This window comes from Cladophialophora yegresii (genome assembly GCF_000585515.1).
Source record: "Cladophialophora yegresii CBS 114405 chromosome Unknown aczIN-supercont1.2, whole genome shotgun sequence".
Classification (NCBI taxonomy): Eukaryota; Fungi; Ascomycota; class Eurotiomycetes; order Chaetothyriales; family Herpotrichiellaceae; genus Cladophialophora; species Cladophialophora yegresii.
The window spans coordinates 3,930,111-3,942,382 of record NW_006913046.1 but is presented as its reverse complement, the minus strand read 5'-3'; the positions used below and the strand labels follow the sequence as shown (position 1 = coordinate 3,942,382).

At 54.3% G+C, this 12,272-nt stretch overlaps 5 protein-coding genes across 5 annotated transcripts; 1 reads left to right on the top strand and 4 right to left on the bottom strand.

Moving 5' to 3' along the window:
• Window positions 1-695: 695 nt before the first annotated feature.
• A1O7_03340 (uncharacterized protein) lies at window positions 696-3,792 on the top strand (the record flags this gene model as incomplete). Its single annotated transcript, XM_007757361.1, has 2 exons — window positions 696-3,471; window positions 3,551-3,792. The coding sequence occupies 2 exons, from the start codon at window positions 696-698 to the stop codon at window positions 3,790-3,792; spliced, it is 3,018 nt and encodes a 1,005-aa protein (XP_007755551.1).
• Window positions 3,793-4,303: 511 nt separating this feature from the next.
• On the bottom strand, window positions 4,304-5,449 carry A1O7_03339 (uncharacterized protein; the record flags this gene model as incomplete). Its single annotated transcript, XM_007757360.1, has 1 exon — window positions 4,304-5,449. One exon carries the CDS (start codon window positions 5,447-5,449, stop codon window positions 4,304-4,306), a length of 1,146 nt encoding a protein of 381 aa, XP_007755550.1.
• A 2,740-nt stretch (window positions 5,450-8,189) lies between these two features.
• A1O7_03337 (uncharacterized protein) lies at window positions 8,190-8,492 on the bottom strand (the record flags this gene model as incomplete). The annotated part of the gene is made up of 1 exon (XM_007757359.1): window positions 8,190-8,492. One exon carries the CDS (start codon window positions 8,490-8,492, stop codon window positions 8,190-8,192), a length of 303 nt encoding a protein of 100 aa, XP_007755549.1.
• A 613-nt stretch (window positions 8,493-9,105) lies between these two features.
• On the bottom strand, window positions 9,106-9,650 carry A1O7_03336 (carbonate dehydratase; the record flags this gene model as incomplete). Its single annotated transcript, XM_007757358.1, has 2 exons — window positions 9,106-9,539; window positions 9,599-9,650. The coding sequence occupies 2 exons, from the start codon at window positions 9,648-9,650 to the stop codon at window positions 9,106-9,108; spliced, it is 486 nt and encodes a 161-aa protein (XP_007755548.1).
• A 1,649-nt stretch (window positions 9,651-11,299) lies between these two features.
• On the bottom strand, window positions 11,300-12,208 carry A1O7_03335 (alcohol dehydrogenase; the record flags this gene model as incomplete). Its single annotated transcript, XM_007757357.1, has 2 exons — window positions 11,300-11,635; window positions 11,693-12,208. 2 exons carry the CDS (start codon window positions 12,206-12,208, stop codon window positions 11,300-11,302), a joined length of 852 nt encoding a protein of 283 aa, XP_007755547.1.
• Between the last annotated feature and the right edge of the window lie 64 nt (window positions 12,209-12,272).

Below are 12,272 nucleotides of genomic sequence, written 5' to 3'. Positions count from 1 at the left end.
TCAACCTCTATCTCTCGAGCCTTACCTTCCGAACTCCGTCTTTCGAGCCTACCTCTAAAACGTCACATGTTGAGAGACTTAGACCTCACTTCTGGCTAACCTCACCTGTGGATCACTGTACAATCCTTCAGTCAGCCTTCCCAAGGCTGGCTTTCGACCCGTCCTCGATAATTTGTATGTGAGACCTGTCCGAATAGCTCATCGCTCCTGACAAAACGAAGAGTCCACTCTGAGGACCCGGCCAACTCGATCCTGATTAGGTGGCTGTCGGGTTCTTGTCACTCAAGTGAGAGGCGCCTCTCCTCTCCCCTCCTCGTCCACAAATTCATCCACACCTCTCACGCCCTTCAGGCATACGGTTGATTCTCAGGGAAGCCTCTGGCGATTGATCCTCCAACCACCACTTTCAGACCACATTCCGCGCATACCTTTACAGAGCATCTCCATGGTGTGATCACACCTTCCTTGTTGATCAGTCAACAGGTAGCGGTCGAGACAAGCAGGCCCGCGTCACCTAAGCGACCTTCTTTTGTCCCAATATCGACCTCAAATACAGCCGAGCCTTCGGCTCTACCCCTCTATCACCACAAGTTTTACACAGACCAACCTGGCTTCGAGTCTGTGATAAGCTCAATTTGTGGAAGTGGACAGAGACGTTGAATGCTACCTTCAAGCCCAATCTGATTTGAATCAAGATGGCACGAAGATACAACGCCAGCGTTTTTAGGCTGGATCCGTTCTCAACCAAAATCCAACAAGGTATCTCCGATGAAGAGTTGCATACCACACCGGTGGTCACGTCCCCTCTCACACATGATCCAACATGGGATGCTAAGGATCCACTTGGTATATCCCTTTCGAAACCTGCAACAACCTCGTTGCCGGACATCTGTCACGCCAGAGAAAAAAAGATAACGTACGTGGCGGCCGGAGATATCTTTTTTCATGTGTCGCCTACCTATACCTCATACCTCCAGTTGTCGTTTCATCTCGAAGACGACTCCGCTCCAGGGGGTCGTAAGCAGACGTGCATCAGATTGACTCGAGACACATGCCTGAAGCTTGCCCCTATCAAGATCAACAAGGAACTCTATTCTGAGCTCTTGCCAAAGACTACGCCAACCTTTACGAGCTACAGTCAGTTCCCCCTCTCCGTTCAATATGACACTGGCCGATTCTTCTCCGAAAACATGTTCATAGAGTCGCCCTCTCACTCTTTGCTACATCTGCAGAAGGCCTTCAAGTCAGCCTCCCGTCTTACTGTTTTAATCGAGGACACAACTTACCATTTTCGGCAAGACCTGGAATCGCTCATCACCAAATTTCGAATCTGGGAGGGTACTTATCCCTTGCAGCCGCAGACCGCTTTTCTCGATGGTAAAGGCATGTCCCGGGCTTTAGCATCCAACCCAGAGGAGCCAGCTAGAGCATCTTTTTTCAGCTCGAACGACTACTTTGCTACACTAGGTGTCGGTACTAAGATATTAAGAGAAGCGAAAGAAAAGGCAGACCGCGAGGATTTCGAGTGCGCCATCCACGTTATCAGCGCAGAGGAAGGAGACCGCAACCGCTATTATGCGATATTTAAGGTACCCCGGGACCAGGGGCGGTTGGCCGGATTCTCCTCTGGGGACCGTGCCACTGTGGCCTTCAAAGATGACAATGGAGCAACAAGCTGGAGTATGCATGTCATTGAACCAATTCCATGGTCTGGTAACGGCGTTGTGACGGCGTGTCTAGAGTTTGGGAAGGACGTAACATCTCCGAGACGTTTACGCCTCACTCCCGTCCCCCGAGGTCGTGGTGGTTCCGGCTTCAGGAAAATTCTGGAAGGGCCTGGTCTGAAAGCGACTGTGTGTCCAGAGGCCCGCCACAGCGAGTTTCCCTATATCATGGACGCTTTCGATATATTGCGCTCCACATTACCAGCTGCCAGGCCCGGCTCAATGGGAATGGCAGTGTGCCGATTTCTTGTGGGCAACAAGCCTGGTAGCATTCCCAAGAAAGACATCTATGGGTTGCTAGCCAACAAAGATCTCGCAGCCGAGCAAAACATGGATCTCAACGATGGCCAGAAGACCGCTATATCTATGGCCAGGTGTGCGCCGGCTGGATTTGTCCTCTGTCATGGCGGTCCTGGTACAGGGAAGACCCACTTTGTGGTTGAAGCAGTCAAGCCGTTTCTTCTCGATGGTGCAAGAAAGCATCACGTTTTGCTGACTGCGCAGGGGAATCGTGCCACCGATGCCTTGGCGATCGGCTTAGAGCGCAGACTACATGGACTCATCGGCAGCGGCCAGGTTCCCAGATCCCAATACCTAGTGCGCTTGCATAGCATCAAGACCGAAAGATCAATCTTTTTACGAGGCGCACTCACGTCCCGACGCGAGAAGTTGCGGAGCGGGGCAGCCCAGGCTCAGAGTAAAACAGGTACCAAGGCCGTTGCCAGCCTCCCACGCCAGGAGGAAGAAATCAGGGCACATTGTCAAACCTTTACTGCTTGCAAATACGAGTTCGTAGATGACAAGCGTGTAGAGCACTTGGAACTCTCGGTCGGACACAGGATGCGGCAAATTGCAGGTTTAGAACCGGATGGCCCACATTTACTGGGGGAGGACTTGTTTTCCGAATTTGCAGGACTATATCAACGATTCAGTGACGGTAAGGAACTACACGACGATGTCATGATGCTTTTTCATACGGGGATTGAGGAGTTGATGGCATACACTATCTCGAACGCGGCGGCTGTTTGCGCCACGGTTGCTGGTGCTGCGGATGCCGTCTTCACCAAGAACTACTCAGAGGCTGAGTTGATCGTGGTGGATGAGGCCTCGCGAATTGCGGAGTACTACTGGTGGCCATTACTCGCTTACTTCCCAAACGCAGTAGGCAAGATCATGGTGGGTGACCACTTCCAGCTACCACCGAGGGTAGATGAAGACATTGAGATGCGGAACCCATGCCAGCCTCAACTTGAGATGTCCTTACAGGAACGTGCTCAGACAATAGGCATGCGTGCGGCATTCTTTACCGTGCAGTATCGGGCTATGCCCGAGATTACCGAAATCTACAGCAAGGTCTGCTATCAGTCTCGCCTCACGAGCGATCCATCAACATACTTGGAGAGGCGACCTCTGGCTGGCGAAATTGTGCATCATAACACCGTCCACTACGGGATTGCCAAGCCGTTGATCTTCTTTGATATTCCGAGCGCCGTGCAGAAAAAGAGCGGGAGTACAATCGTTTGCGTCACTTACGCCAACCTGGTCCTGCGAATCCTACAAGGCCTTCTTACAGCTGGATTTGGCTCAACAAAGCCTTGCACAATCGCTATCCTGGCGCCATACAAGTCTGAGCTAAACATGCTCTGGGTTGCTAAGAGGGAAATGGCCGAGGAGGTGAAAGGAGCCGCCGCTGCGAAGAATGTGTTTGTGGAAACGGCGGATAAGGTACAAGGTATGGAGTATGACAGTAAGTTATTCCATGTGGACCGACACCACAGGTCCAGCTGCTCCATCGTCTTGTAGCCCAGATGCTGACGCTTGTACAGTTGTCATTGTTGATCCAGTGGCCACGCACTTCCCAGGGTTTTTGACCATGCAGAGACTCAATGTCCTATTCTCGAGAGCGAAATATGGACTCTACGTCTGCGGCAACCTCGAAGCATGGAGGAACATGAGAAGAGATGGTTCTGAGTGGATTCAAGCGTTTGGCAGTGCACTTGCGCCGCATGCCACCAAATTGTCGGATGCGGAATTACGTGGGTCGGTCGTGGTCAGCACCGACTGGTGAAGCTGAGTGAAAGCGATTCAAGATCGAGGGACGTGGATGAACACTGTGGGAGAGGAAGACGGCGGCGGAATGTTCCAGCCAATGGATAAAGGCACACGAGTCCAGCTGTCTTAGGCCCTCTGTTGGACACCGTGGCACCGAATCCTTGGGTAGAGTGGAAGCGATGGATTCGGGCTGCCCACGAAGATCCAGCACACTGACCGTGTGACAATGCCACCTCGGAGATGTCGTCTAATGCACGATGGTCCTGTCCAGTATCCGGTCTCTTCCACCAGTGCTTCTTCCTGTTGCTGTGCCACGAGTAGTGATCATCAAGCTGGGACCTCGTACATAGCTCGAGTCACAGCAAGCAAAGCGATGGCTCCCCCTTGGTGATTGTGCACCGCCCTTGCGCTCTCCACGGCCATAAACCATCAGCGGCTGACCGCGTCCTGAGTCGAAGACGCTGTTGAAGTTCGGGATCAAGCATGTAGCAAGGCCAGGTCGAGTTGACCTCCACCTCATGTATTTTTCATTTCCAGTAGACGACTCCCTCCATCAGCCGCCTCGCCGTCCTGAAAACAGTCGCAGACCTCAGATGGCCGTGCTCGTCGTACTGCGCCCCAACCATCAGCCTCCCACTGGCATGCCCCAGCGTGACACCGGCCGAGTCAACGGGATGCTCAGAACAGCACTCCCGCACCGTCGACCCCGCCAACTTCGACGCCGCAGCACAAGCCAGCGCCACCGTGATCGGCACAGCCTTGTGCGGCTGGCCCACGGAAATGGCACGGACGCGCAGGTCCATCTCCGCGGCACTGTCCCCCTCCTCCGGCCTTGAAACAAGACATATCTTCGGCACACTCCCCGGCACGTCCGCAGGCGTACGGGCCAACCCCATCTTCACGCCCGCCTGCCGCCGAATCGATTCCAGCCGTGCCAGAAGCGTCGGGTGCGCCTCCATCTCGGCCGGCGAGATGGCCCCATCGACATCCAGGGACGCGGCCTGGACGAAACAGCACGGGTTTCCCACATCGGTACACGTCGCAGCCACGCCGTCGAACGTGTCGACGACATTCCCCGTGGGGAGCAGCTTGCCTGTCTTGGAGCCCGCCGGGTTGACGAAGTCGAGTTGGATCCTCGCGCCCGTGCCGGAAACGCCATCGATGCTGAACGCGCCGCTGGCGACGGCTTCCCCGTCCTGCACGTCGAACGTCGAGTGGATGATCTTGCCGGTGTTGGTGTTGTGGATCCGCACCGTCATCGTTGTGGGTTTGCTGTCGGTATCTCTCTCCGTCTCGGCGGTGGTCCCAAGCTCCCTTGTCTCGCCGGTGGCGAAGATGCCGGCATCGACCGCAAACGGACCCACCGCGCTGGTCATATTCCCGCAATTACTCGAAAAGTCCACCTCGGCGTCCTTCACGCCCACTGCAGCAAAGGTATAGTCGACGTCCGCGTCCGGGTGGGTTGACGGTCCGACGACACAGATCTTCGACAGGCTGGAGATCCCGCCGCCCATGCCGTCGAGTTGGCGGCCCCAGGGGTCCGGGCTGCCTAGGACGCCTAGGAAGATCGGCGCCCATTGCGACCTGTCTGCCGGGAGGTCCTTCGGCTGGAAAAAGACCGCGCGTGATGTTCCCCCGCGGTAGTACGACGCTGGGAGTCTGTGCTGGCGCATGTTAACAGGTGAGGTGGTCAGGAGTCGAGAATGAACACGAGGCCACTTGCAAGGTTGGTAGTCGTGGCACTGTGCTCTGGGAATGCGGATCCTGGCTCCAACTCTGGCTCTGGCGAGGGAGTGCATTTGCGGTTCCCATTTGTCGGATACACCAGCTGTATCGTACAGTAAGTGAGCCGACGCGGACGTGGCGATGGTACAAGCTAGGAAGAAGACACAATACAGGAAGAAATGTCTATTATACTCGGGAAGGAGATGATGCTTCGGGACCGTGATGGTAGATTTGGCGTCATGGGATGGTGCATCTCCGTCTCTGGCTGGGGAGTAAAGAGAGCTGGAGTACGGAGTCAGTGTTACATACGGAGTGGTGTTGCCCGCTCCGGTCCGTTCTGCCGAGCCGAGCGACAAGGCATTTCGCAGCCGGCAAAATAGCCCTACATACGTGCCCGACCGCGCCGCAAAGCACGAAAGTGATGATCGAGGTGGTCACGGTGTCAGAGCAAGAGCACACAAGAGTCGTCCGTAGCTAGGTTTGGTGGTGGTCGGGCGGCTCCAGCAATGAGTAGATGACGGTGAGCTCAGGTAGAAGTTCTCCATCAATTACCGCACATCAGGATCGAGTATGTTGAGCTGTTGGATTCGTTGTAGCCGACAGAGGACATAATTACATACTCTGCAAAGGCCAGTACTACGGAGTACTCGCAGTAAGTGCAGTTGGTCGGGCGATAAAAAAGGCAGTGATAATCACATGATGGTAGCAAATCAAGTTATATATAGATGTACGGAGCAAATGTCGTCAACAAATCAGCCAGACGGGGATGTGGTCTAGTGGTATGACGTTTCCTTAGCATCATGCGTTCCACCGCATGGAAAAGGTTCTGGGTTCGATTCCCAGCTTCTCCAGCTCGTTTCTTTTTTGCGATTTTACCAAAATCATCATCTTATCGTGGGTACTTCCGGACGGGAGGCGTAGGGAATTTTTGTTGGAGTTGTGGTGCGCATCGCTTCCAAGGCTTGGCGCCGACAGGAGAGGCTGTTTCGGGCTGCGTTTCCATGATCGTCTCGGCTCCGTATGTCTTTCGCTCTTGTTAGCCGGGATGGAAGACTGAGAGTGGCTTTCACCGGTGATGCTGAAGTCTTTCGGTATAAAGCGGTACAGACTTGATATCATAATGTCATGCTGCACCTTGAATGTCCTGGACTCAACCCATACAACCAGAGGGCATCACATCAGCCGCTTTCAGTCAGCTTGACCCTGGAATAGTGCGACACCTTCAGGTCTGGCCACCACTTCATGTGCTACAATCCGATGTGTGAATTGGACCATGTCGGCCAAGGAAGCGTCCATCCTTGCGCCGTTCTCGGCACTTACGGAACACGCGCGGCTATACAGCGAAATGGACAGCTAGAGTCTCAACATTTCAAGATACTGCTTGCTACATTGTCCTGACAGAGAGGTCAGGTGCTCGCAAAGAACCGCCGAGACAAACCGCGAGGTTGATAAGCAATCCAGTAGCCACGTCCTTCTGTGGGAAAGGTTTCCTACATTTGTCACCCACAGTCCAGAACCGAATACTCGATAAGTAGCTGGTTGAAACCATTGCTTTTCCAGAAGGGCGGCTGGGACTCACAGCTTGGCTGTCGCTCCAGGACACCAAGGCAAGCCACTAACTAAATTCCCATTACCCAGTTGCCCTAACCCAGTGTCCGCCGTGATCCATCGAGTTCCATACATATTACTGTGCTGACACGCGTGAAGTTCAAAAGACGACGATACCTCAAACCACTCGAGCCTTAGCTTCGGGGTCCTCCCTTGCTTCCTTCGCTGGGTCTGTTCCTCGCTTCCAGGAGCAGCGATACCACACCACGACATGCCAATTGCGCCTCCGCCCAGATCAGGCCGGACCAGGCCAAGTCCGATATTTGCCGCATCGGGCAACACGTTTGCGCTCATGCAGGCTAGACTAACTATGACTAGTTCGGGTATCCGGTTCCTACCCGATACCACTCGTGCCCGTTACCCGGTTACCCTGACGTGAGGTGGTCCTTGAGGCGCGTGTGTCGATGGGTGGATGGTTGCGTGGACAAATGGAGGGATGGACGGACTCGCTGACTGGCCGATTGTCTGACTGATCTGAGCCGTCGGCCGAGAGGTATCATTGTGTAGGCAAACACCGTCCTGCTTGCCCTTCCCCTACCCTGTCCCTGCTCCTGCAACCAATATCGCCTTCCACACCTCCCTCCTCTTTATTCGACTCGACTCCTATCCCATAGCAAAATGGCGCTCAAAGAACCGTTCCACATTATCACGACGCTGATACCCGCACTGGGGAAGCTTACGTGGTATGTCCCTAAGATGCCGATATGGCGACAAAGAGGAGGGTGCTTGGTGAAATTCGTGCGTAGTGGATTGATCTCGCAGCGAAACAGACCGTAGGATGAGTGGCTGTTCGGCAAGCTGTAATATGCCTGATGGGAGCCATGTACGGTACCTTCACGCAGTTTCCAATGGCGGCGCAGATCCCCTTTCACGTCTTGCTTCGCTACCATATTGGCTCTAATCTGCTCTTCTTGACTTGAGTGGATCCCGCGTATGGGCGTCTCGCGGCGAAGCACTGCAATCCGGCCATTTCAGAGTGTCGTCGGGTCGTCGGGTCGTCGCGATGTGTAAGATCGAGTTGTCTGCAACTCGCGCCTCCAGGTTTTCTGGTACCACACGCGGCGTAGACGGCCATGTCAATCACATAACGACGCACCTCGCGGACGACTTCTTCTTCCGATCGGCCTGCATCCCCCGATAATGCTCCATAAAGACTTTAACCCGCAATTCGCCGAGGGGTGTCGTCCGTCGTCTCGACTCCCGCGCAATCGACTGCCGCACATCCGGAAGCATCTGGATTTGTGCCCGATTGTGCCACGTGCAGATACATGTGTCCAGCCGGCCGTTCATGTGCAAGGCGTACCAGTTGAGGAGTTCGAGTTCCCTTTCGTTCCACGGTTTGGGCTTGCAGAAGAGGCAGCTGCTGACGCTGAGAGGGGCCATGGTGGGCTACATTAATTAACTTGGGCCGAAAGGCTTTCCTAGTCGTCGACGTTGAAAGTAAGCCAGCTTGAGTAAATAGTCACGATGGTGTAAAAGAAAGAGCCAGATTGCAAGAGTGGACTCTGACTGTGGCCATGAAAACGTTCAACGACGTGGTGGATGGGACGCGTGGCTTGTCTGACATGTGCGAGGAAGGAGGCATCCCTGTCATGTCGACCAACGCTTGCGGAGAAGAGGTTTCAGTCTCGCCCGGGTTGTGAAACACATCGAGATCGAGGTGGCGCGAGAGCAGGAGAATCTCGGGAGAGAGAGAGAGAGAGTGGTGAGTGGTTGCACGAGATGTTTCACGCGTACGGTACCTGGCTAAACTGGTTTGGGCGTCTGTCTTGAAATCTGGGGGAGGTTTGATGGACTTTACCGAGTCTGCAATGGCGTCAGGGCCGAGACAGCCAAGGCACAGGTGGCGGGCCCTTACCGAGTACATTTCTACTTGAGACACGCGAAGCCGATGATCTTAGTGCTCGTATATCTCCTTTGGCGCCCAGCATAATGCCAGAAGGTATACATAGTCCCTGCGTACCGAGGACTGAATAGCCGCCTAATGCCATCGAGTCTACATCCTGCTCGTGCTTCCATCAGCATATACTCTCGTCAACAACCCGGTCTCAACGTCAAGCCAGAACACGGCAGCGCCATCAGTCAGATCTTTTCTCAAGTACCCGTTGCGCTTGACCATCTGCAGGTCTTCGATCACCGACTCGTAGTTGTCCTCCTTTATAGGCAATCTAGCTTCAAGCTCTTTAAACTCTGTGAAGTCGGGTCTCTTCTCACGAACGCTCTCGAGCCCCTGCTGCGTGGTGACGTGCGAAGCTCCGCAATTGCTATGATGAACCAGCACGATCTGGGAGACATGGAAGAGAGTATCGAGTGCGGCGATCTGTTCTGCGACGGTGGAAAAGCGGCCTGCCACGTTCCGCAGCACAAGACATTCACGTGGCATCAGCTTCAGAAAGTCGAATGGGTCGGCGCGAGAGTCGAAGCATGAGACTGCCTGGGTTCAGTGTCACGATCGAGCCGCGTTCTGAGCCTTCTGGGAGAAAGCGTACCAATGAGCACATGTGGACCGTATGCTTTGGGGTTGTTCTTCATTCTGGTCATCATGGACCCTATGGGTTTGTGCCTTGACGCATATTCCCTTTGGTCGTTCAGTATGTCTCCCGAGGTGGCTACTGGAGGCTACTAACATGTTGCGTTGAAGCAGCTCCTCAATGGTGGGGTTGGGTTCGGTCGCCATGCTGGGAAAGAGTCCCGATGGGTCTGTATCTGGGAGCGATTTCTCGGCTGGACAGCGGTAGAAAAAGATACGATAAAGAAGATGCTGTGTGCAGTGAATCGTTCAGGTACCGATGGCGAAGGGAGAGGCCTCGCTACATACCTGCCGCTGTGCGAGACGGGTTGGTCGAATGCTCTTGCACCAAAGGGCCACATTAACAGCTTGGCCTACTCCGAATCGCTCAGTCTTCGCTTTGGCTGACCACTCCTGCGGCCTCGTCCCCCCTTCTGGCGAGGATATCGATCATGTGGAGATCTTGTTTACTTTATCGATCCGTTCAGCTCGGGCCTCTCGACGTAATCCGGAACAGCCAGAAGCCGCCATGGCCAGAAGAGGAGCTCCTGGTTTCGAGTTGCAAAACCCTGCCTCTGACGTGTGGCGATCTCAACATTTCCTGCACCGATGATGGGTATGGACATGGTCCAGCTGACAAGGCTCGCAGGTCCTTGCCGTCGAGACGCGTGCTGCGGAAAAGCCGGTTTTGTTAAGTAATCGCGAAATGGCGTATACTGTACATGACTGCACACTACACCCAATCTAGATTTCCCGAAGTCGATTTTGGCAATCTTCCCAGGCACAAGGCTTCAGAGTCGTGACTAGAAAGTTCTGTTGCTGCTTTCCCGCCGCTTAAAGCTGTGCTTATTCAACGAGCGGCCGTTGTGTCAATCCGCGCTGTTCACGGGAGGCCATTTTTCATCAGTCAAGACACCAGGGTGAATTTGGTCTACTTGCCGCCCGTATTCTTCCCATGCCCGAGATGATGCTCCAGCGTTCGTGGCCGAAACCGGGATGTGCGACGGAGACCAAACACTTACACCTCAGATTGCTGTTCTGAGTAGCGATAAGTTCACCAGTGACTGCTGAACCCGGATGCACGATGCCTGACCTTGTGCGTGTTGAGTGGCCTCATACATCCAAGGGGGAACCACTCCCATGTCGCCGAGGATGCGCGAGGAAAACGTTGGGAGCTGAGCCAGGTTGGCTGGGGCGGTGACGCCTGGCTTGACCTTGCATGTCCGTCTGCCTACCTCGAGCTTGACGTACTCAGGCTCTCAAGCGCATTCTACCTCGAGCTCATCACTAGCCCGGGGTGAGGAGAACCCTTTCATGTCCTTAAACAATCGTGCCTGCCAGAGACGACGAACTCAAGCACATTCCGTGGTAGAAACGATAAGAGGTTGCTTCGGTTTTAGACCTCAAGTTTTGATGCTCAAAGCAATGCAGCAGCCAAGCAAAGTCGATTGCGCTGGGACAGGAAAGCTTTCGAATGTTGCATACGGGCGGTAGCGAAACCCGGAACAGGTGCAGATGAGTAAGAAAGAGTAATCGAGCCCTCGCATCGACGGTATGGCAGTATTTCGATACTGACCAACTCTGGTCAGTCGGTTTCGCTCAAGAGTGACCTACTTGTCCCATGGTTTAGAGGGCGGCTTCAGTCCCTGCGCAACAAAGTTCGGTTGCCCACGATGCACAGTCATGAGTTTCGCACGGCTTGCACAATCGCGCCACCATCACCCTGGTCCAAGCCATCCAGACTGCCCATGTCTTCTTGTGAAAGCTGGAAATCATACACATCTGCGTTCTGCTTGATCCTGTCAGGGTTGTCACTCTTGGGCAGCGGCACCCAATCCTTCTGCAGACAATATCGGATGAGGATCTGTGCAGTGGTCTTGCTGTGCTTCTTGGCCAGGGAGACCAGTGTCTCATCGTTGGATTTGTAGTTCCGGACCAGTGGCGAGTATGCTTCGACAACGATCCCATTCTTCTGGCAATACTCAACACACGTTCGCTGCTGACAAAACGGATGAAGCTGCAATATTTGTCAGTACGGTGTCTCGGACTTGACAGCTGCTAACGCTGGCCATACCTCGATCTGATTGACGTGCGGCGGCCAGACCTTTGCGTACTCCTTCAACTCCTCGATATGCCCGACTCCGAAATTGCTCACTCCTATACTCTTGACCTTGCCCGTCTCATACAGTTTCTCCAGTGCTTGCCACATCTCTTTCCGCTTCGCGCTCCCTGCGTTGGGGCTGTGTATCAGGAACAGGTCGACGTAGCCGTCGTGGCCGGGATCAATCTTTTCCACACTGTCGAGACATTTCTGGTAGGATTTCTCCACGCTACCGCCGGCGGAGAGGATTTTGGTGGTGATGAACACCTCGGATCGTGGCAAACCGGACTTTCGCACAGCCTCGCCGACTTCGTTTTCGTTGGCGTAAAATTGCGCGGTGTCAATATGCCTGTACCCGGCTTGTAGCGCAGAGAGACATGATTGTACGCAGACAGAAGCAGGAGACTGGTAGACGCCGAACCCAAGGCGGGGTATGCGGACAGAGGAGTTGGGTAACGGCAAGGTGTCGTTGATTGTGAGCATCGACATGTTGGCAGTACGGCGAGGAAGATGTCGAGCGAAGATGCAGTAACAGTTCTTGTGCACGGAATCA